Source organism: Anolis sagrei, chromosome 2 (assembly GCF_037176765.1).
Source record: "Anolis sagrei isolate rAnoSag1 chromosome 2, rAnoSag1.mat, whole genome shotgun sequence".
Taxonomy (NCBI): Eukaryota; Metazoa; Chordata; class Lepidosauria; order Squamata; family Dactyloidae; genus Anolis; species Anolis sagrei.
Genome location: NC_090022.1, coordinates 93,712,875 through 93,735,585, shown reverse-complemented (window position 1 = coordinate 93,735,585; position 22,711 = coordinate 93,712,875). Strand labels below are relative to the sequence as shown.

The window sequence follows — 22,711 nt, the reverse complement described above, 5'->3', positions numbered from 1 at the left end:
TGAGTAAATTTTCTTTGTTGTGTGCCGGCCACCGTGGAGCGTCAGGAGCCTTTGCTCCGGCTTCAGTTTGTGCTCACCCTCCGCACCTCGCTACCGGGCGTCATTGGAAACCCCCTTGAGGGGGGTATCACTTAGAAGCCATCGGCCGAGAGTGCCATAGGGTCTTGCCTCCACGACCTCAGTCCATCCGATGGAGGTTGGGTTGCAATTGTAGCTCCCAAAGCTCCCAAACCAAGCCGCTTCTGTGGTCCGTTCGCGGAGCTCACAGAGGCATGTCCTCCATTGTGTGGTGACCGACCGGAAGTCATGCAATGCTCCAGTGGGATTCCTTCCCAGGTGATCCTCAGAGCTCAGGATGCTTGTCTGTTCTTAAGGTGAAAGGCACATGTCTGTGTTTTAGATGGATTTGGGATCAGTTGGTTTTCCCTGTAATAGGCAGGTAGAGCACCTAGAGCTTCGGAGAGCTTCTGTTCAACCATCTCAATGCTCCCTGCTTGAGCGGTAATGGCACGATCATCAGCATAGATGAAACTCTCTGTCCCTTCTGGCAGTGGCTGGTCATTTGTGTAGATGTTGAACATGGATGGAGCGAGCACGCTTCCCTGAGGCAGGCCGTTCTTCTGTTTCCGCCATCTACTTCTCTGGCCCTGGAACTCAACAAAAAAGCTCCTGTTTTGTAGCAGGTTTCCTATGAGACAGGTGAGATGGTAGTCCTTTGTGATATTATACATTTTCTCAGGAGGAGAGGGTGGTTCACAGTATCATAAGCCGCTGACAGAAGGGACAGAGAGTTTCATCTATGCTATTAAGACAGCTCCTGTGATCTGCTGCTTTGCAAGCACACATCTTCTGTGTGCTGAGTCAGGTTCAGCACTTGCGATGTGCAGCTTTTGCCTTTCCTGAAGCCAGCTTGCTGTGGAATCAGACATGGGTCTATTTTTTCCTTAATTCTATGCAGAATGAGTCTCTCCAGAACTTTGTAGAGGTGGACTATGTGATGATGTTCATAAGGCAAATCACATTTTTTTGTGAACATTATTGCTCTAATTTGTAGTGTCACATTATCATAATGGTAAACATACTCTTCTGGATGGTAAAAGGTTTGAAATATGCCTTACGTTTCATTCAGAGCTACTTATCAGGTACCTTAATCCAATAAATATCCTACTGTTTTTGGCTGGGACCAAAAATTTGTTTTAGTACATATTGTAAATTAATTTCTGCAACACATAACATGTGTACAATTTTTATGATCTGTTTTCTGTATATCTTTGAGTTTTAGAAGTTTTGTCAATATTGTTTAAGATTGGATTTCATTCATAGTAAGTTTTCTTTAAAAGATTAGTTTAGCTTTAAAGTTAAGTTAAATTAATATGGACACATTTATATTATAAATATAGCCATGTGACAAATATATTTAAACAAATTTTCCTGTTTTACATAAGAAACAAATTATGAAGTAAAATATTTGACTGCTAAAGTTTGGTTTTATAAATAGTACAATGTTTTAAATTCTTCACAGTAGCCAAACCACTGAATTGAATCTTGACTTGATCATCCTTAGGATAGAATGTTGAAATTAAAGTGATTTAAATTATTGGTGCTTTGATAAGCTCCTATGTAGAATATTGAAACTGGTTTTGTGTGGGATATTCTTTTGAAAATTGTCTGGAAATTTCATTTAAACCAGAACAATGTAACTGGATTGTTGATGGGAAACTACTCATGTGTTCATATTATTACTACCACTAGTTTGCAGCTTATACCGACTGCCAGTTTCCAGCCCAGTTCAATATGATGATTGTAAACTTCTAAAGCTCTAGCCCAGGGGTCCCTCAACTTTTTGAGCTGATGGCTGGTTCACGGTCCCTCAGACTGTTGGGGGGGGGGGGGCTTACTGTGGTTTGAAAAAATATGAACAAGTTCATATGCAAACTGCACATACCCTCTTTGTAGTGCAAAAAAAAAAAAAACAATTGAAAGAACAATACAATATTTAAAATGAAGAACAATTTTCACCAACATAAACTTAGCAGTGTTTCATTGGGAAGTCTGGGTCTGCTTTTGCCTAATTAAATCGTCAAATTCATTAGGATTGTTATGGTGGTGTGCTTTCAAGTCACAGGGTTTTCTGGTAAAGATTTGTTCAAAGAGGATTTGTCTTTGTCATTATCTGAGGCTGAGAAAGTGTGATGGCTAAAAGCACCAGTGGGTTCAGAGCACAATTAGAGGTTTAAACCACTCTGCCATGCTTTCTGAATTCCTTCCTTCTCTGTTCACAGCCTACATTTCTTTCTTATTTTCTTCATTCCCTCTGTTTTCTAGCTACCTCTCGTTATTCCTTTTCACTCTTCTTCCCTCTCATTTTCCTACCTAACTACCTACCTTTCTTCCTTCTTTCCTTCCTTTCCATCCCTCTTTTTTCATTCCTTTCTTTCCTTTCCTTCCTTCCTGCCTGCCTGCCTGCCTGCCTTCCTTCCTTCCTTCCCTCCTTCCCTCCCTCCCTCCTTCCTTCTATCCATCCATCCATCCATCCATCCATCCATCCATCTCTCCCTCCTTCATTCCCTCTTCCTTTTCGTCTGCTCCCCCTCCCTCCCTCTCTCCCTCCTTTCCTAGCAGGGGTGTCTTTGTAAGGTGGTGTGGTGGTAGCAGCATTCATGTTAGGTGGGGCAGGGTTTGAGCACTGGTGGGGAGAGCATGTATGGAGGGGGTGGGGTTTGCATAGAGGGGGACAGCATGTGATCGGGGATGATCTTTGCAGGCTGGATTTGACCTGCAGGCCTTAATCCGGGGATCCCTTCTCTAGCCATTGCTTTCCTACCTGCCTATGTAGCTCCTCAAATGAGGCCTTTCTGAAGTTGTCGCATGAAAAAGGTAGGGTAGGTGATTGCAAGATGAAAGGACCTATTAAGTGGTGGCACTGTATCTGTGGATTGCCCTTCCCAGTGAGGCTATGTATGCCCACATGAGGGTCTTTTTGATACCAGGCCTTTTTTTCCTTGCAAACGTTTTAAGCACCAGTTGCAGTGATTTTAGATGTTTTAAATACTTTTCTCACTTTTCTATTTTATTGCTGGTTTTTCATTCTGCAATGTTTTTATTCTTCATTGCTCCCTTTATTTTGAGGTTTATGCTGTAATCTTTTGGTTTTTCTTTTAATATTTTTGATGGATTCGACACTGCCAGAATAACTTGGGATATTGTGCGTTTTAAAAGTGAAATAAATAAGCTTGGATAACTCACATCAACCCACTGAAATAAATAAGTCTCAATCCAAACAAATACTCTTTCCCTTTGTTCCTTGGGTCCTGGAGACTAAATTGAACACCCAAGGTAATCTTCCAAAAGGAGGGATTTGTCATATCATCACAGCATATTTTTCTTCTTTTTCTCTGTCTTTCCTCACTAGATATAATTGGACTGAGAAATTTAGGATCCTGTTAGAAATATTTACAGCAAAATACTTTATTTATTTCTCGTGTCAGGGCAGCCAGTCAATTATATTACATTTCTAACAGAACAAAGCAAACAAACAAACAGATAAAATACAAAATGTGTGAGTTTCGTAGTTGATTAAATGTCCTTTGACCAGTATCTGGCCACTTGGAGTGCTTCTGGTGTTGCTGCAAGAAGGTCCTCCATTGTGCATGTGGCTGGGCTCAGGTTGCATTGCAGCAGGTGGTCAGTGGTTTGCTCTTCTCCGCACTCGCATGTCGAGGGTTCCACTTTGTAGCCCCATTTCTGAAGGTTGGCTCTGCATCTTGTGCCAGAGCGCAGTCTGTTCAGCGCCTTCCAAGTCGCCCAGTCCTCTTTGTGCCCAGCGGGGAGTTTCTCATTTGGTATCAGCCATTGATTGAGGTTCTGGGTTTGAGCCTGCCACTTTTGGACTCGCGCTTGCTGAGGTGTTCCAGCGAGTGTCTCTGTAGATCTTAGAAAACTATGTCTGGATTTAAGTCATTGACGTGCTGGCTGATACCCAAACGGGATGAGCTGGAGATGTCTCTGCTTTGGTCCTTTCACTGTTGGCTGCCACTTCCCGGCGGATATCAGGTGGTGCGATACCGACTAGACAGTGTAATTTCTCCAGTGGTGTAGGGCGGGCATGCAAGCAACCAGCAAGCAAGCAAGCAAGCGAAATACTGGAACGTTATCTTTCAGCTGTTTAGATTTTAGTAGAACTTAGTTATTAGTTTTTGGAGAAAAGGGGGACTAGCACACACACCAGTTATTTTGGCATGTAATACTAAGAAAACTTGAACTTGTCATATATTTTTCAAAATGTCCTACCCAGCCACCCACCCCATAAACAAAGCATTGTTTCCCCACAATTTGGTTGTCTATGCCAAGCTTCTTTACACCACATCTTACAAAAAATTAGATCAGTTTATTCTTTCTTCCTCCCTGTTAGAGAAGTGACCTCTAATTGTCCTATGGGAAATGTTAGCAGTGGTTAACCGATGCTATGGCTTAGCATTAGATGGGTTTATAACCACAGTTAGATCAGTAAAGCAATTCTTAATTAAATTAAGGTTTTATTAACTTTAAAACCCACCACTCAGATTTGTTAAAAGGAGAATAAACAGTTAAAAGTTTTAAAAAGCAGACGTAGCTCTGCTAATCTATAACCTCATTTGGTTGAGAAGTATTGTGGGATATTGTGAGAATTAGTTGTTGAATATAATTCTCTTTTGATTTGCGCTCAATTTGGGACCAGGAGTAGAATTGTTTTGAGGTTTGGAATTTTTCACTTCTTGAGTGAAAACAATGTGTTTGATGCTTCTAAAGTTTAAATTGCAGAATGTCATTTTAGAAAGACAGAATAACATTTGAGTCTCTGATTCTTAACTGTTGAAACGATCTTTCTTCTGTACTTCTGGAGAATCTCATTAGGTTCAAGATATATTAGGATTTAATAAGAATATTTTTGAGTCTTTCTGATTATTGGGCTGAAATTCATTCTTTAGCATTCCTATTTGTCATCTTTAGCATATCATTTTTGAATTGCCCTGTATAGCTAGTGATCTCTTTGATGAGCAAATATGCTTGACTTCTTTTGTAATGTTTCTCAAGTAATAATGAAATAATGCCTTTTCGGAAGTAAGTTTCAGTGATTTTGATAAATCTTAATAACTCATATGTGTTATTAGATTGCAGCTGTAACTATGTGACTTCACTTGTCTTCAACTCAGATTCTAAATGGAAGCACAGTTTTTCTTGTAGGACAAGTATAGAAATATTTATCAGCCGTTGATCTTGGGAAATCTAAAAAAGTGAACTAGCGTCTTGTTTCCAGTCTAGTTTATTATAAATTTCATTTTTTATTTAAAACAAGATTGCCTAGAAATAAATCTGCCGATTTTTATTGCTTTTGCCTTTCTGTGCATTGTTTCAAGTGCTTTTTGATAGTTAAAATGGTTGGCTACTTACTGGAACAAATTTAACTGCTCTTACTGTAAGTTTTCAGTAATTAAAGGCAGATGTAAACTCTACATAAAATTATGTAGCATAGCTACTTTTATGTTTCTAGACATTTTATTCCTCTTAAATCTGAAATGGTGCATTGCAAGTTTGATAATAGGAATGCAGTCATCTTGATTAGCTTTTTAAATTTTAACATAATATAGACATTAAGAAAAAGCGAGTTTTGTTCTTAAATGCTTACGCAATTTTAATGTAGGTAACCTTTGGACTTCTAGGTTGTTTTGACCTATTATTCCATGGTCAGTTGCAATTGGGGATATGAGAGCTGTAGTCCAAGACATATGGATGGCCAGTGATTCTGTTTCTTATTTCAATTTAAACTCTTTTGAGTTTTTTATATATTGTTCTTTTCTAGATACCTTATTATTGCATATGTTTTGTAACAGCTTCGTAACAGTTTTGTTAAAGGAGTCACCAAGGAATAAAATAATACAAATATACGCTTGAGGGATTTAGGGTAACTATCATGTAATAGCTTTGTTTTATTTTAATAATTTCAAAGGAATTCCAAAGCACGTGTTTCTTACTTTTACACAACTCTCAATATGGTTTGATGACTGTAGTATTATAGTGATAAGTTCTTCTTGTATGTTGCAAAGATATGGAAGTTATATGACTAGACTAGTGGTCTTTAAAAATCTTCTTTTCATAAATCAAAATGCTCTCCAATAATATTTCTTTCTTATATAACTATGTTAACACTACTGATGATAAAACACATTTAATAATCATAATGCTGTGTTTTGCTTTTATATTTGAAAAAAGAAGCAAATGGTAAGAACTATTGTAATTTTGGTCAAAAGTTCACTGCTCAGTCTAGAAATACGAGTATAATAACAACTGTGTATCACACAAGAATATTCATTTAAGGCAAAATAATATAAAGCAGTGCATTCTAATTTTATATTAAAAATAAACTGATATAAACAGTCAGAGCAAAAGATCTTGATTTGCCTTGTCAGGTGACTGGAAAGACCTTTGCCCAAGGGATGGCACCTTGCATCAGATCTTGTACTACATTTCTGAAACACATCACATGATTAGTGGGAAATCTACATACCCCATACCAGCTCAGGAGGATGTCAGAAGAAGTGATGTCTTGTTTCATTACAGAGTTAAACCATGTTCTATCTTTCTTCTTTTGGGACCAGTTTGAGATTTGTTTCCACACATTTGAGTGTATGTCTGCAAAAATGTTTCTATTGATAGAAAATATGTGAATCTTCAGATTAATAAATAATAGTATCTAATGGATTCTTGGATTTATTGCACCATAAAAATTCGCTCAATTCTCTATCTGATCTGTCTGATAAGATATCCAGAAGTTGTCTTATTTTTGTAACTCTTCCAGAAGAGAAGAGTTGATCTTCTCTGAATGCTATAGTTCCTTTTGTACATAATTTCTTTAATTTGAGATTATGGCCATATAGTAGATTGTTAAACAGAGAAAGAAATGGGAAATAAATACATAAGAGAATTATATAAAATGGCTCATTGGAAGATAATTTGTCATGTTTTCTAAACATTAATATATCCAAAAGTGATCTTTTTGTTATATTGCTATTCATATATAACAGGCCTTTAAAAATGTTTAGTCTGGATTCCTGCAGAAAAAAACCTTACCTAAAAAAGAAAACCTTGTTCAATGCTTAATGAAGAACAAACTTGGATTAAGTACTAACTGAAGAACATACATGAGTGAAATAGTAATTGCATATTATTTCACTAATGGCATGTCATTTAAATTTCATTTAATATTAATAATTGCATGGATTAAATAATAATTGCATATTACTTCATTTTCTAATGGCTCGTTCATGAATTAGCTACTACTCAGAACAAATACAACTGCCCTTGTTCAAAAACTAAAGTTGAGCAGTTTAAATCCATTCCTTAAACGACACCAACTCATTCTGTATATTAGTACAACCTTTGTATTTATGGGTCTGGAACCTACAATTTCACTTACCTATATTGGGGCATTTTCTAGATCCTTCAAGGTGATTCTGTGGTATACCTCTGCCAGGAAATGACTACGTATTCTTACTCCCCTAGACAATTTGTCCATCTCAACTAATTCACTAATATTCATCAGCCATTATAATCCTTCCATCTTCTCTTATCCATATTCTTCTCCTTGTATTTGACCCCACCCCCCTTTGTTGTCCTGTTCCTGTATGTCATCATCAATGTTCTCAGTTAATTGTAGAATCAAGTCACAAATCAACAGTTTTTTTTTCCTGTTTGGCCATATAAGGATTCAGTTGATTGCTCTTAGCAACCTCCCAGCTGAAACTACATGAACTTCCAAAAAATGAGCCAGGGTTTCAGTTTTTTTGACATGAATGACGTCCTCCTGCTCATCTTGAAGGTCTCAAACTTTTTCTCTCTTTGAATTCCAGTGATTATACTTCAAAAATTCCTCCTTCTTCTGCTTTCATTTCCCTAACATTTTTGCTTCATTCTGAGCCCCAAGTTTCACTGATTTCTGGTCCAACTGACTTAGCTCTCTTGTCAATTTTTCCAAAAAGTTAGGCATCTCTTTCATATTGGTTGTTAAGTCTTATTCTTCTTGTACTCAATTTATCAAAAACTGGTTTAGTTAAAATTTTTGTTAGAAGAGAAAATCAGAATACAGCTGAATCCAACTTTATTTCTACTTAGATTTTGAAATGTAAAAACAAAATATGAATTTCAAGTTACTGCAGCAAAACTACTTTATGCGCAACAATGGAAAACTAAAGAACTACCCCTAAGACAATTGAATTATAAAAGTTATAGTATGGGCAGAAATCCACAAGTTGTGTTGTTTGATAAAGGAGAAGTCAACTGATAACTTTTTAAAAGAATAGGAATCATTTATATTATTTACAAAGAAAAACAGAAAATGTAAAAATACTTGCAGGTTTTGAAGATTAATTTAAAAACATTGAGATACCAAGGTAGAATGAACAAACTGTCAAGATACAAGATTAGCAGGATGACAATAATATTTTCATTTTGTGTCTTTTAGTTGGGATGTAGGAAATCCATTTTAATGCTTTCATTTTATTATTTTGATTATTGTTTTTAATGGGAAGTATAGGGAAAGTTGGTTTTAATTGATGTATATAGTAGTCATGGGCCCGGTATTTGTGTCATCCATTTATTTTGTATTTCCGTTTCATACCGTCCATTTGGATGGCATGAAACAATACACCTGCCCGAAACGGCAGACCCAAAGCACCCGTGACTGCCAGGGCATGTAGTTGAGCGCCGAGTACCAGGTACTTGGCTCTCGGGTGCAAGCTCTGTCAGTCACGGGTGCTTTGGGCCTGTAGGCCACACACACCCACACTTAAAGAGAGTGTCTTTCCAAGTTACTGTGTGTTGAAAATTACAGGGGGGCGGGGCTTGCTAACCATTTAAAAAGATATTGGAACCTGAAAAAGAGCCAAGGGCTGCAAAAACAGCATCAATGATCCTATCCAGATTCAGAGACAGGGGTTTATCTCACCAACCCTAACAACTCAAATGAATGCTGGAGAGATCCTGATGATCAGTGAAATGGTGTGACCCTCTAACCCTAAAACTGAGGACTGTGGGAAGCCCTCTCACGTTGGTCATTGGGATGAAAATGTTTGTTCATTCATACAAAAGAACAAAACAGCTCATTCTTGAAAGGCCCCATTTTCGGAAGGAGCGCTCAAACACCAAAATTTATTATTTATTTATTTATTTATTTATTACTTGCACTTATTAACCGCCGCTCTCAGCCCTAGGGCGACTCGCGGCGGTGTACAAAAACATAGAAAAGACAGTTTACAGTAGATCAAGACAGCAACAACATTCTACTACTACATAACAACTACTTATACTAAAAATCCGCTTCGTCTTATCAAGGGGTCATAATCAGTCTCATAGTCATAGTCCATTCCGGTCATCATTTCCAATAACATAGCACTCAATTGAAGGCCATCTCGAAGAGCCATGTTTTCAGGCCCTTACGAAAGGCCATGAGGGAGGGCGCCTGTCTAACTTCAGCAGGGAGGGAGTTCCACAGCCGGGGGGCCACCACCGAGAAGGCCCGCTCCCTCGTCCCCGCCAGGCGTGCCTGTGAGGCAGGCGGGACCGAGAGAAGGGCCTCCCCAGATGATCTCAAGGTCCTCGTGGGCTCGTAGGCCGAGATGCGGTCTGCAAGGTATTTTGGGCCGGAACCGTTTAGGGCTTTGTAGGATAACACCAGCACCTTAAATTGGGCCCGGTAGCAGATCGGCAGCCAGTGGAGCTGGGACAGCAAGGGCGTTGTATGCTCCCTGCGCCCTGCTCCTGTTAACAACATGGCTGCCGCGCGCTGGACTAGCTGAAGCTTCCGGGCCGTCTTCAAGGGCAGCCCCACGTAGAGAGCGTTGCAGTAGTCGAGGCGGGATGTGACCAAAGCGTGTACCACCGTGGCCAAGTCAGTCAAAATGGGGCCAAACGAATGAAACAAACAGAAACGGATAACAATTCTATACAAAAGCACAAGACTAGTATATAGTGATATAAGTTATATATGGGGGAAGTACTGTCTTTACAGAATTGTATAACAACATTTATATTGTATTGTCGAAGGCTTTCATGGCTGGAATCACTAGGTTCTTGTGGGTTTTTTCGGGCTATAGAGCCATGTTCTAGAGGCATTTCTCCTGACGTTTCGCCTGCATCTATGGCAGGCATCCTCAGAGGTAGTGAGGTCTGTTGGAATTAGGACAATGGGTTTATATATCTGTGGAATGGCTGGGGTGGGGCAAGGAGCTCTTCCCTGCTGCAGTTAGGTGTGAATGTTTAGCTGATCACCTTCATTAGCATTTGAAGGCCTGCCTGAGCCTGGGAAAATCTGTTGCTGGGAGGTGTTAATCTGTGCCTGGTTTTTTCCTCTCTGTTGTTTAGCTGTTATAATTTTAGAGTTTTTTAATACTGAGTACAGATTGATTTATTCTAAAATTCTTTGATGTGTTTATCTAGGGTATGCTTACTATATGTGTCTAGTGGTTCTTTAACCCAGATTGACTGTCATTTCTCACTCACATCATTGAACAGTTGCATTCAAGATTCTGAGCTTCTTTTTGTCAACTGTTTTTTGGCTTTTCTTTTGTAACTACTTGAACAACTTTATCTGCCATTCATTTATGCTTTTCTTTTTGCTACAGATGTCTTTTCGGATTCCTGTGTGACAGTGTTCTTGGTTTCATTCCAGAGTTTGTTTGTTTGTTTTTGGTTCCTTATTCATTAGGTTTAGTAGTGCAAATCTTTTCTTTACGTGACCTTTAAGAGAAATGTTGTATTTTGGCACAATTATTAGGTACTCTAATTATTGCTATTAGCAGTTCATAATCTGTGCCACAATCTGTCCTTGGTCTTTCTACAACAAGAATGGAGCTTCTCCATTTTTATGCTTTGAGTTACTGTAGTCTGTTCGATTTCTGGGTTGACCATTTTTTTCTTGTTTGGTTTCCATTGATATTGCGGCATCTAGATTCCAAGGGTCAACAGGTTTCTGTACCATCTCCCTTGATTCTACTGTGTTGTTAATAGGTGCGACATTAAACTAGAGGTGGATTGTTGCTGTTGGATTGTAGCTTCAGAAATGACCCACCTTTGATTATCCCTCATAGATATTGTGACTCACAAATAGATGCATTTAACCCCAATTTGTTTAAATTCACAGAGAAATACTTAAAGAAGTATAGTGATAGGTAAGCATCTAGATTGCATCCTGGCTAAGGCTGATGATCATTGCCATATAACGCCTAGGTCACTGTTGCTCATTCACTAATATTGGTAGAATTGTTGGAACTTTTGTGGAAGAGTATGTTTAGAGTTGGGGTTATCACACATTTTAAAATTTAATCTACTTCATCTACTTTGTCCTTAAGCAAGTTGCAAGGTTTTAACATTTGAAACAAATTGTTTCCTTCATGTCATTCTGAAATCTGTTGTATACCAAATTCTCTTCATGTCTTATCTCCATTTTTTCTAGACCTTTGTGATTCATCTGTTAGCCTAGAGCACAGAATATGATGGCAGCTTTCCATTCCTAAGAGTCATGTACTCCACCCTTAAAAACCCCCCACAAAATTACAGGACTTCTGTCAAACTGCTTTTGTGATTGCTGTCAGTCGAGTTCTTTGCAGTAAATTGATGATCCTGTATAATCAAGATACACTTTCTGAGAATAAATATATTTTAGCTACCATATAAATTCCAAATAGCTGAATGGAATTATGGCATACTTTATTGCACTGTGTGATAAGTGATAGGAGAGACGTTCTAGGCAAGAGCATTTAATTAGGCTGCCATGGGAGAAACAGCATTCAATTTCTTGACTCTTTATTCATTCCACCACTCAACACAGTAGCATATTTTCATGGTCTGTTGCATTTTAATTTCCTCTTGTTAAAAAGGTCAATACTGGTGATAAAAGTCTTAGAAATTAAAGAATGTGATCTTTTGAGAAACTGGTCACCTTTTAGGGCCCTGATATTTATTTGCTGTTTTAGTGATTATGGTATACACAGCCCCAGTGTTTTGTAGAACTGTCATATCAGTACACAGATATTTCTTTACCATCCTCCATACCACTTCATGTATCTGGCAAAGAAATGTTTAGAATGTGAACATTCATGTGTATTAAATGTGGTTATTCAAGCACCGCTTGGAAACAATCAGAAAGAAGATATTGTACATACATGTATGCCTGAACATGACTTCTTCAACTTTTTCCACTAGAAACCCCTTTTCACTAAGAAATGTTTACATGACCCCAGACATATAGTATATGAAATAGCCATCAAGTAAGATTAGTATTTGCAAGGCTTGCAAAACAAGGCAGGCTAATTATCCTTTTTATGAAGTACAGTTGAAGCATTTGCTGCACATGGTTGCTAACACATTAATGTAGATGCCTAAAACAGTCACTAGATGGCAAGCTACACAATGTTTTGCTACCCTCACATTCAGTTAGGAGCCCCCAAATAGGGTCACAACTTAGTTTAAGAAGCTTTCTGCCAGAATATTAACATGAACAATTTTCTAATTATTAAAGTGTATTTTAGTAGACTGTCCTCATCAATATAGGTCAGAGTCATGCTGGTGAACTACATTAATGGTTGTACTTTTGCCAGGCTCACACATAAGTGGGGATGGAAGACCTAGATCTTCTTGCCATCCTGCTTCCTTCATGACCAATCCAGCCATGACATTCTGCCCTCCTGTTTACCAAGTTATTAAAACTTTGTTTAATGAAAAAGGTACAAACAAATACTCAGAATCTCTTGGCCTGTAAAACAGTGTCTGTAATCCAAAGAATTGTGGCTGACAAGTAGCTTAGAAGAGGTAATTTGGAAAATTAAGTGCTGGTATGATAGACTTAAATAATTTCAGGATTTCTTTTGCTGATGAAGACAGAAATGCAAGGAAAAAATAGATGGGTGTAGATCAGGGATGTCAAATTCATTTTCACCGAGGGCTTCAATAGGGCTGTTTGTAAGTGTAAGACTTTATAAATGCAACTACTTTTTAACATATTGTTAAATAATCCGAGACACCATATGGCCAGTACAGTTACAACAACAACAACAACAACAACAACAACAACAACAACAATGCTTTATGTCCCACTCCTCTCCCCGAAGGGACTCGTTGTGTGCCTTCAATGTCAACTCTTAAGGTGAACCTATCACTGGGTTCTTTTGTCCTTCTTTTTAAGCTAAGAGTCTGTGACTTGTCCAGGGTAACCCATTGGGCAGCCATTCCTAAGAGGGAATTTGAAACCTGGTGCCCAAAATTGTCATCCACATTTGCTATTGGATAGTTTAGGGCCCGCGCTTGGCAGAAGAGGTGGTGCCAGCATGTCACAGACCACATAAAATGATGAGGTGGGCTGAATTTGGCCCAAAGGCCTTGAGTTTCACACGTGTGGTGCAGATGGAAGTAGATACAGTTTACTTGAGTACTGTATATATGAGTCTTCTGTATAAGCTGGTCTCATATATAAGTCAAGGTCAGATTTTGCAACCAATATTATGGCTTTTGATATGACTTATGGATAAGTCACAGGTCATTCTGTGGAGAGGGAAAAGTGCCAGCACTGCCTGGGCCAGGGAGAGGCAGTTGCCATTTTCCTGCCCAAGCATTCTTTTAAGTTGTTTTGGTGCTTCTTTTAAGTTGTTTTGGGACAGACTAATCTAATCTATCACCACTCAACTGATAATAAGGGTTGTTGCTTTTTTATAAAAGTTAAAGCACACATGGATAAAGTACCCATAAAAAGTTGACCTTTTTGAGGAGATGAGATTTTTCAACTAAAATATTTAGACTTCTCAATGAGCATATACATTCGTTATATAAATGAGATAACTTATAATGCGATTGGGGAAGAAATGAGGGAATTTATAATTAGTTGCTGGTTGTCTCCTGCTATGTGTGCACCATGTTTCTTAGTAGGAAAAAATACTGTCCCTCTAATAATTAGAAATTTAGGGAGTGTAACACAGAGTAGGATTTGCAAAGTTCCTTAGAAGGAAATGAACTGAATATAATATATACTTCCATTCCTTAAGAAAGTCTATCTTGTTCAGGGAGCTGAAGAAATAATGATTTGGCAGAAGGAATTCAAAGAGGAGTGGTGACGGCTGGGGAGAGGGATCCAATTGAAAAGAGTGTTGAAAAGTGTGCTGGTCTTCTCCAGAGGAGGGATTCAAATAGAAGAGGGGGCAATCCCACTGAAAGAAGTGTTTTAAAACTGTGCTGGTCTTCTTGCCATGGAGACATGCCAGCCTGTGTGATAGGAAATTAAGCAGATGGTTGAGCTAGAAATGGGAGGAAGTGATCCTGTGTGACGGGGGGTGAGTAAATTCTCCATCTTGTTTAAAGATGAACACCACAGAATGCTACATAAAGAAGATGATTCCACCCACTTCCCCAATCCTCTTATTGGACCAGGCCCTATGACGTGCTGCTGATGACAGGAGTGGAATCCAGTGGATTTGGTCTAATGATAGAATTATCTTTGGAAGTGGGAAGTGCCATTCTCTTTCTGACTATCAAGCCCTTTTCCTCTGCACTCTTAAGATCCTTCTCAGGGAAACTTAGAACCCTTCTGGAGTCAGTTTTCAGGTGAAAAAGAAAATGTACATTCGCATACTGTTAACCCTAGGGTAGAGTTCATTGGTTTGTTTAATTTATAGCCTGCTGGTGTGAAAATATGAGAACAAACAAGGTCTACAGTGAAGGCTATAACAATATACAATTAAAGCAAGCAAGAACATAAAAAAAACATAAATGGATAAGCCTATTAAAATCATTTTTAAAGCATTCTTGGAGCATAGATAAAATAAAAGTTCATAAATAAATATAGAAGCAACAGTTTGCTTTTTAAATTTTTTATCAACTTGTAATACTTTAAAAGTTGTTCCTAGATTGTATTCATATCATAATATAACTATATTTTTGATTTCAGCTTCCAGCAGATCTTACCAAGATGCATCTCACAGATGGCCAACATCCACAGGTGACACATGTCCCTTCAAGCCAGTCTGGCTGCAGCATTGCCAGTGATTCGGGAAGCAGCAGTTTATCTGACATTTACCAGGTAAATCTAAAATTTGATTTAACATTTTTATAGTGGAAGGACCTAGGAAAACTGCAGCATGATAGTGATTCACTGACATATGTATAAGGCTAAATACAAGGATTGCTGCATGAAAATGCATATATGGTTTACCATGAATGTTACTATATGTCCAGAAGCATTCTACATTTTTACTCATGGACAGAAAAGGGCTTTATAGGGGTTTTGTAACCCCTAATACAGTCACAAAATACTGCACACAGCTACAGAGTTCCATTGACTGGGAGACTGGTAAAGTCAGATTCCTAATAATGAGAGCTATGATTAGAAATAACGGCAGGGTTGTATACTCTCACCCAACCTATTCAACTTGTATGCAGAACACATCATGCGATGTGCAGGGCTTGATGAATGCAAGGCTGGGGTGAAAATTGCTGGAAGAAACATTAACAACCTTAGATATGCAGATGATACCACTTTGATGGCCGAAAGCGAGGAGGAGCTGAGGAGCCATCTAATCAAGGTGAAAGAAGAAAGCGCAAAAGCTGGGTTGCAGCTAAATAAAAAAAAAAACCCCAAGATTATGACAACAAGAATGATTGGTAACTGGGAAATAGGAGAAACCGTGGAGGCCATGATAGACTTTGTATTTTTAGGTGCAAAGATTACTGCAGACACAGTAGGACCACAACAGTGTCAGATGATAGCAGTTGTTTCATTGCTTCGAAATTGGAACGTCCAAACCTGTATCATCTGTTATAGCTCATAATGAGCTCTGGCCCTGTCTCTTTCTACTGAATAGGAAAGAGGTTTTGCAAATTCTGTCTAACCCCCCCCCCCCCTCACCCCACTAATTACAACATGTGACTCAGTCAGAAATTACTTCAGAGGGTTAACCTGAACCTTTCCCCACCTCTGATTCTGCAGAGACTTTGACTCCTTCTATGAAAAATGAGAATTCTATTCATGTACACACCAAATAAAGGCACGTGAAAAGAGTGGAAAAGAAAAATATTTCAAGAAGAGCTTTTATTCTAAACAAGCTATCTTACATTTGCAAAAGTTTCTTACATTATAGTAGAACATACTTGCTTCCTTCAGTAGTTACAAGTTACAAAGAAGTCTAAATTATTTACAGACAATGTTAGAAAGATACAAATTCTGTAACAGTGAGAGAAATACTCCCATTTTTCTTTGGAACAATGAGGCAGGCAATACCTCTCTTTCCTCTCCCAAAGTCTCTCAAATCTCAAGTCTTTCCCAAGTCTCTCTTGTGCCTCATAACATCATGTTTTATAAACCTTAATCTTGGAAGCATGTTGTACCAGAATTGGTCATCCTCCTTGAGCAATGGTCTGTCGTGATCTTTGTTGCTCTTCTGTGATGCTAATCCCAATAGATATAACCAAACCCATGAATTCTTTGTTTACCTGGAGACTCTACCCTTAAGCTGTATTATCCTTTAGCTGTGGAAGAGCTCCTTATCACACAGTTGATCAGAGATTTCTTACCATATGATATCCAACTCTAAATTAAATAATTTTTGAATTATAGATTATGATCAGAATTGGGCAGTGAAATGCATTAACAACTAGTCAGTGGTAATCAGCAACTAAGAAGGAGGAGTTTTCATTAATATTTGTGTTTAGTTTCAAGCCCAAGCTTGAAACTTAACCTATAAGTTCCTAATGTGAAACTGATGAAGTAGTAGGCCAAAAATGTCTGAAGGGACATAATTTTATATCAAGTCTATTAGCACTGCACAGGTTGGTTGATCAGAAGCTTGGTTGCCTTGTAAGAAAAATAATAATGTTTTAATAAGTGAAGTAAACGTAAATGTGTTTCTTTTTCAGTTTACTTATCTTATTCAGAATGACTTACAGAAAAATATGCTTTCTATGAAAAAGTGTGTAACATAACAAATATCAAGTTTTGGAGTTAAAATTGTTATGAGAAGTTGGAAGAAGATGAGAATCCCCAAATTAAACCACTACATTCAGACATTTGCTCCAGCTCTTGAGAGTGTTGTACTTTAAGGTACAACTCTCATGTGGCAAACCATTGGCTCATAAACCTCTAGGGTACAACTCTCATGTGACAAACCAGTAGCTTAGTGGAAGAGTATGTGTTTATAAAGAAGTATCAAGTTCAGTCATAGAATCATAGAATCAAAGTGTTGGAAGAGACCTCATGGGCCATCCAGTCCAACCCCCTGCCAAGAAGCAGGAATATTGCATTCAAATCACCCCTGACAAATGGCCATCCAGCTTCTGCTTAAAAGCTTCCAAAGAAGGAGCCTCCACCACACTCCGGGGCAGAGAGTTCCACTGCTGAACGGCTCTCACAGTCAGGAAGTTCTTCCTAATGTTCAGATGGAACATTAGTCATTTGATTCTACAGGTAGAATTGGGAAGAAGTTCTATCTAACTGGACAGTTACTAGCAAGAGATTACAATGAACTAGATGGTGCAATGGCTTCATTCAGTATTAGGCAGTTTCTTATATTTCTGCTTAATTCTCTCTATATGGATTCCAAAGTTGTGACTCTGTGTAAAGGCTGAAATTTGGCTATGTAGTAAACTCAACATCACCTCCTGTCGCCTCCTGTCAACACATTTTTGGTCTAAACCTTTGTAATCTGAGGAAGCAATTGGGGACAGAGCTGCAAGCCTGAAAAATACCTCACCAAAATATAGTTTCCATAGAGGAACAAATGCTTCAAATTGGAGACACAAACTCTCAGTTGCTTGGACTATTTCCAGCTATGTGTTTAACAGCCTAGGAAGACTCATGCGACAGGTGGGAAACAGCTAGACTATCCTACCAGAGCTTTTGCCAATTGAACTAGTGAGCATCAAATTCTTAGCTGTTCTAGATGTTTAGCATGAATTTTTTTGCTTGATGCATTCAGTTTTATTTTTCCTGATAATGAATGTTTGTCAAGATTAAAGTGTTGAATAATAAGTCTGAGGCTGAAGCCCTTTACTTGTTTATGGTGTAGTAGGTCTTAATGAAATGTGATTTATATTAAAACACATCTAATTCAGTGATCAGATAATATTCAGTAGTACAAGATTTCTTCTACATTACTTCTGATTTTTCTGTATTCCTCTGGACACAATTGAGACAAAGTACCTTTATCCCTGTTAATTTCAGTGGAAGAGATTTAAGCATATGATTAATTTCCCATTGAAAATGATAGAATCTAAGTGCTTAATTTCAAATGTTTCTGTCTTCTTTAATTAATTTCTTAATGGTTTGCCACATGAGAGTTGTATCCTAAAGGTTTATGAGCCAATTGACTCCAGCTCAATTGCAACTTGTTATGTCATTTTCTAACAAATATTTGATAAATGCCTGACATTATTAGTGTGAAGATTCTTCTTCTTCCTCCTCTTCTTATTTATTTATTTCATTTCGGACAATTATATCCCATCCTTCTCACCCCTGGTGGGGGACTCAGGGCGGCTTCATTCATGAACTTGGATATAATTTCCATAGATCGCAGCAAAGAATTATATTGCACACCTTTTACATTTTTATTAAGAAATAAAGAAAGCATATTTTGAAAATCAGAAATAATAGAAAAAGAAGAACTGTCTAACTAGCCAGTACAAAATACAGTAAAACTACATCGATTTAACACATATTTACTTTAACATGTACATACTATAGAATCATAGACTCATAGAATCAAAGAATTGGAAGAGACCTCAAGGGCCATCCAGTCCAACCCCCTGCCAAGAAGCAGGAATATTGCATTCAAATCACCCCTGACAGATGGCCATCCAGCCTCTGCTTAAAAGCTTCCAAAGAAGCAGACTCCACCACACTCCGGGGCAGAGAGTTCCACTGCTGAACGGCTCTCACAGTCCGGAAGTTCTTCCTCATGTTCAGATGGAATCTCCTTTATTGTAGTTTGAAGCCATTGTTCCGTGTCCTAGTCTCCAGGGAAGCAGAAAACAATCTTGCTCCCTCCTCCCTGTGGCTTCCTCTCACATATTTATACATGGCTATCATATCCCCTCTCAGCCTCTCTTCTTCAGGCTAAACATGCCCAGCTCCTTAAGCCGCTCCTCATAGGGCTTGTTCCCCAGACCCTTGATCATTTTAGTCGCCCTCCTCTGGACACATTCCAGCTTGTCAATATCTCTCTTGAATTGCGGTGCCCAGAATTGGACACAATATTCCAGGTGTGGTCTAACCAAAGCAGAATAGAGGGGTAGCATTACTTCCCTAGATCTAGACACTATGCTCCTATTGATGCAGGCCAAAATCCCATTGGCTTTTTTTGCCGCCACATCACATTGTTGGCTCATGTTTAACTTGTTGTCCACGAGGACTCCAAGATCTTTTTCACACGTACTGCTCTCGAGCCAGGCGTCCCCCATTCTGTATCTTTGCATTTCGTTTTTCCTGCCAAAGTGGAGTATTTTGCATTTGTCACTGTTGAGCTTCATTTTGTTAGTTTTGGCCCATCTCTCTAATCTGTCAAGATTACTACATACATATAACTACAGCAACTATTCTATAACTCTCACACTCTCTTGATTTTTACCTCTTATTATTTTACTCACATAGTATTACATAACCACCCTTCTGCTTTTCATAACATCAATCTAATTCATGAATCCTGTTGAGATTTCCCCCAATTGTTGTGAAAAAGTAATAGACAAATATTTCCTAAAGTTTGCCAAAGATACCTCTTGATCAGCATATAGTCAGTTTGTTTATCTCAGCTAGTTCACAGATCTTTGCCAGCCATTTTCTTGCATTGGAATAATGGGTTCCTCCCATTGTGGTCTTTGATTAAATTTATTGTCTAAGGGCCCCTCCCTAACTCAATGTTTTCTGTAGAACTCAGGAAGAAGTCACATATTTTCAAATAAGAAAAAATACGGAAGCCAGTATGATGTGCAAGCCAATGTTTTGTCATAAAATGTCACAGTTTGCTTATCCAAATTGTGTAGGTAGAATGTGATGCATGCCTTTGTCTTTTGAATTATACTTAAATGCAGGTGAAATATTCTTGTATTTCTCTACTTGCATTTGTTCAATTGTTGATACACTACTAAAGCTAGTGAGTATAGCTTGCCTGCCCACAGGGCTGCTTCAGGCTGGATTATAGAAGTTGTTCACCCGGAAGATGGACTATAGGCCCAGAGCAAAGTAGCTTATGCCACATTGTATGTACTCAGTGTTCGACAACCTGAAGATAAATCACCGATTTCATGTACAGGCAACAGAAAGTGAGATGGGAGATGTAGATTTAACTGGTCTCCCAGAAGCACCAGTAGATTCTGAAGATGAAGAGGAAGAAGATGAAGACATTGATAGAACTTCAGATCCCTTGCTGGGTCGAGATGTTGTACGGGAGTGCCTTGAAAAGGAACCTGCTGACAAAACAGATGATGACATTGGTGAGAACTAGAAACCTTTTTTCTATCCATAGAGTCTATATGCAGATTAGTGCCTGAATAAGTAGGACGGTATCAGCAAACTAGGAGGAGCCCCAGAGTTTTGTGAACACAAAATACCTATAGGACAGGTGGCTCAAAGTAACCCAGGCTTTGTGTGCTTAATGGGGGGGGGGTGTGTGCGGGTGGGAACTCTGACTGACAGTTGAGGCACGGGTAGCAACAGAAAGCAAAAAGGCAGGTTAGTGAAATGGGAGTATCCTGGATGCGAATGTGGCTAGCTGGACGTCTGAGCATAACTGTTCTACTATGTAGCATTTTATATATATATATATATATATATACACACACACACACACACACACACACACATACCCACATACATACACACATACATACACACACACACACACACACACACACACATATATGCATGCCCTGGCAAGCCAGGATTGCAGACCTGGCTTTTCTGATATGGTTTATTTATTTATTTATTTATTTACAGTTCTTATATTCCGCCCTTCTCACCCCGCAGGGGACTCAGGGCGGATTACAGTAAACACATATATGGCAAACATTCAATGCCAGTTTGATAAACAACGTTTAACAGACAAATACATCGAGGCTATTTAACTTTTTTCTGGCCGCCAAGGGAGCTGCTGTTTTTCATCGTCCATCAACGACACCGATGAAGTTCTTCCGCATTCCACATTCCCCGGAGTCTTTTTTCTTTATGGCCTCATAAATTAGTTAAATTTAGCCTCCCACATGAGGTGGTACCTTATTTTCCTACTTGACAGATGCAACTGTCTTTCGGGTTGCAAAGGTCGACAACGGGCTACACAATGGCTGGACACCCACTCCAGCCCGGGCTGGCTTCGAACTCATGACCTTTTGGTCAGAGTGATCTTAATGCAGCTGACACTCAGCCAGCTGCGCCACAATCCTGGTGTTTACTTATTTGCCTCCTTGCGTCTCTAAGAATTGTGGAGGGAATATTAGAATATCAACACTGTTGGAACCAAAGAACTGTGAGCAATAGAAAAATAGTTGCAAAGTTCTATAGCAATTCTCATGTTTCTGTTTGTACTAAGGATTTCACTTTCATGTGGGGCAGTATTAGGGAAGACACTGCATTCACACAGGTGTCATTTAACTCAATCCATAGAACTGCTCTTACTAACATTAAGTAACACAGAAATGCAAAACAAATCCCTGTAGAAATGCAAAATAAAGAATATGTAATACTTATTTCCACATAGAGTAGTTGAGCATTGTGTTATTTTATTTCTAACACGTTTTTCCTTTGGCTAGAACAATTACTAGAATTCATGCACCAGCTTCCTGCTTTTGCAAACATGACTATGTCTGTAAGACGAGAACTGTGTTCAGTGATGATATTTGAAGTGGTAGAACAAGCTGGAGCTATCATCCTTGAAGATGGACAAGAAGTAAGTAAGGTGTAATGGTATGGGCATTTTGCTTTGTTAACCTCAGGTGTTATTCTCTGTCAGAAAGGATGAACACTTTGATCATGTTAATAGAAATTGCAGGAGGCCATAACCATCCCAATGCCTATATATGTTATCTGAACCTTTCTAGTGCCCAACAATTAATGGGTGCTACTGTTAACATCATCCAAGTCTTGAGCACCATTATTTACCAGTATAAGCCTTTAGCGTTCATGTTCCTCTTCCTTGGATGTGGCTTCTATAATTTCTCTGCCAAATTTCTCTATGTAAAATGCCATGCATCTTTTTGCTAATCTTTGAGGGATCAGTGTCACTTTAAAACACACTTATTTTTGGAGAGCACACTGCAGATTGTCATATTCAGACACATAATTCTGCTCATAGAACTTACCTGTCCTTGTGTTGTTGGAAAATTCTGGTTGCTGACATAACTTAATGTCCATTATGGTTACCCAAATGGTTACATAATTATCGCAAGGGCTCATGAAGCAGTCATTGAGATATCATAGTGATGGTTGAGGTAATGTGGTGATTGGTAAGGTGACTGAGATAGCTGTCTTTATGTTTTTCTTGTAGCTGGATTCTTGGTATGTTATTTTAAATGGCACTGTTGAAATTAGCCATCCAGATGGGAAAACAGAAAGTCTCTGTATGGGGAATAGCTTTGGGATTACTCCCTCTCTGGAAAAACAGTACATGAATGGTGTGGTTCGGACCAAAGTAGATGATTGCCAGGTAAGTTAACT

The 22,711-nt window shown here is 38.6% G+C and overlaps 1 protein-coding gene across 5 annotated transcripts in view; it reads left to right on the top strand.

Moving 5' to 3' along the window:
- RAPGEF6 (Rap guanine nucleotide exchange factor 6) overlaps positions 1 to 22,711 on the top strand; it is a 200,153-nt gene that overhangs the window by 115,879 nt on the left and 61,563 nt on the right. For all 5 annotated transcript variants that reach the window (XM_067463697.1, XM_067463698.1, XM_067463696.1 and 2 more), the window contains 4 exons: positions 14,966 to 15,097; positions 20,316 to 20,496; positions 21,808 to 21,944; positions 22,542 to 22,700. In XM_067463697.1, coding sequence (XP_067319798.1) covers positions 14,966 to 15,097; positions 20,316 to 20,496; positions 21,808 to 21,944; positions 22,542 to 22,700 — 609 coding nt within the window. The remainder of the gene's footprint in view (positions 1 to 14,965; positions 15,098 to 20,315; positions 20,497 to 21,807; positions 21,945 to 22,541; positions 22,701 to 22,711) is intronic.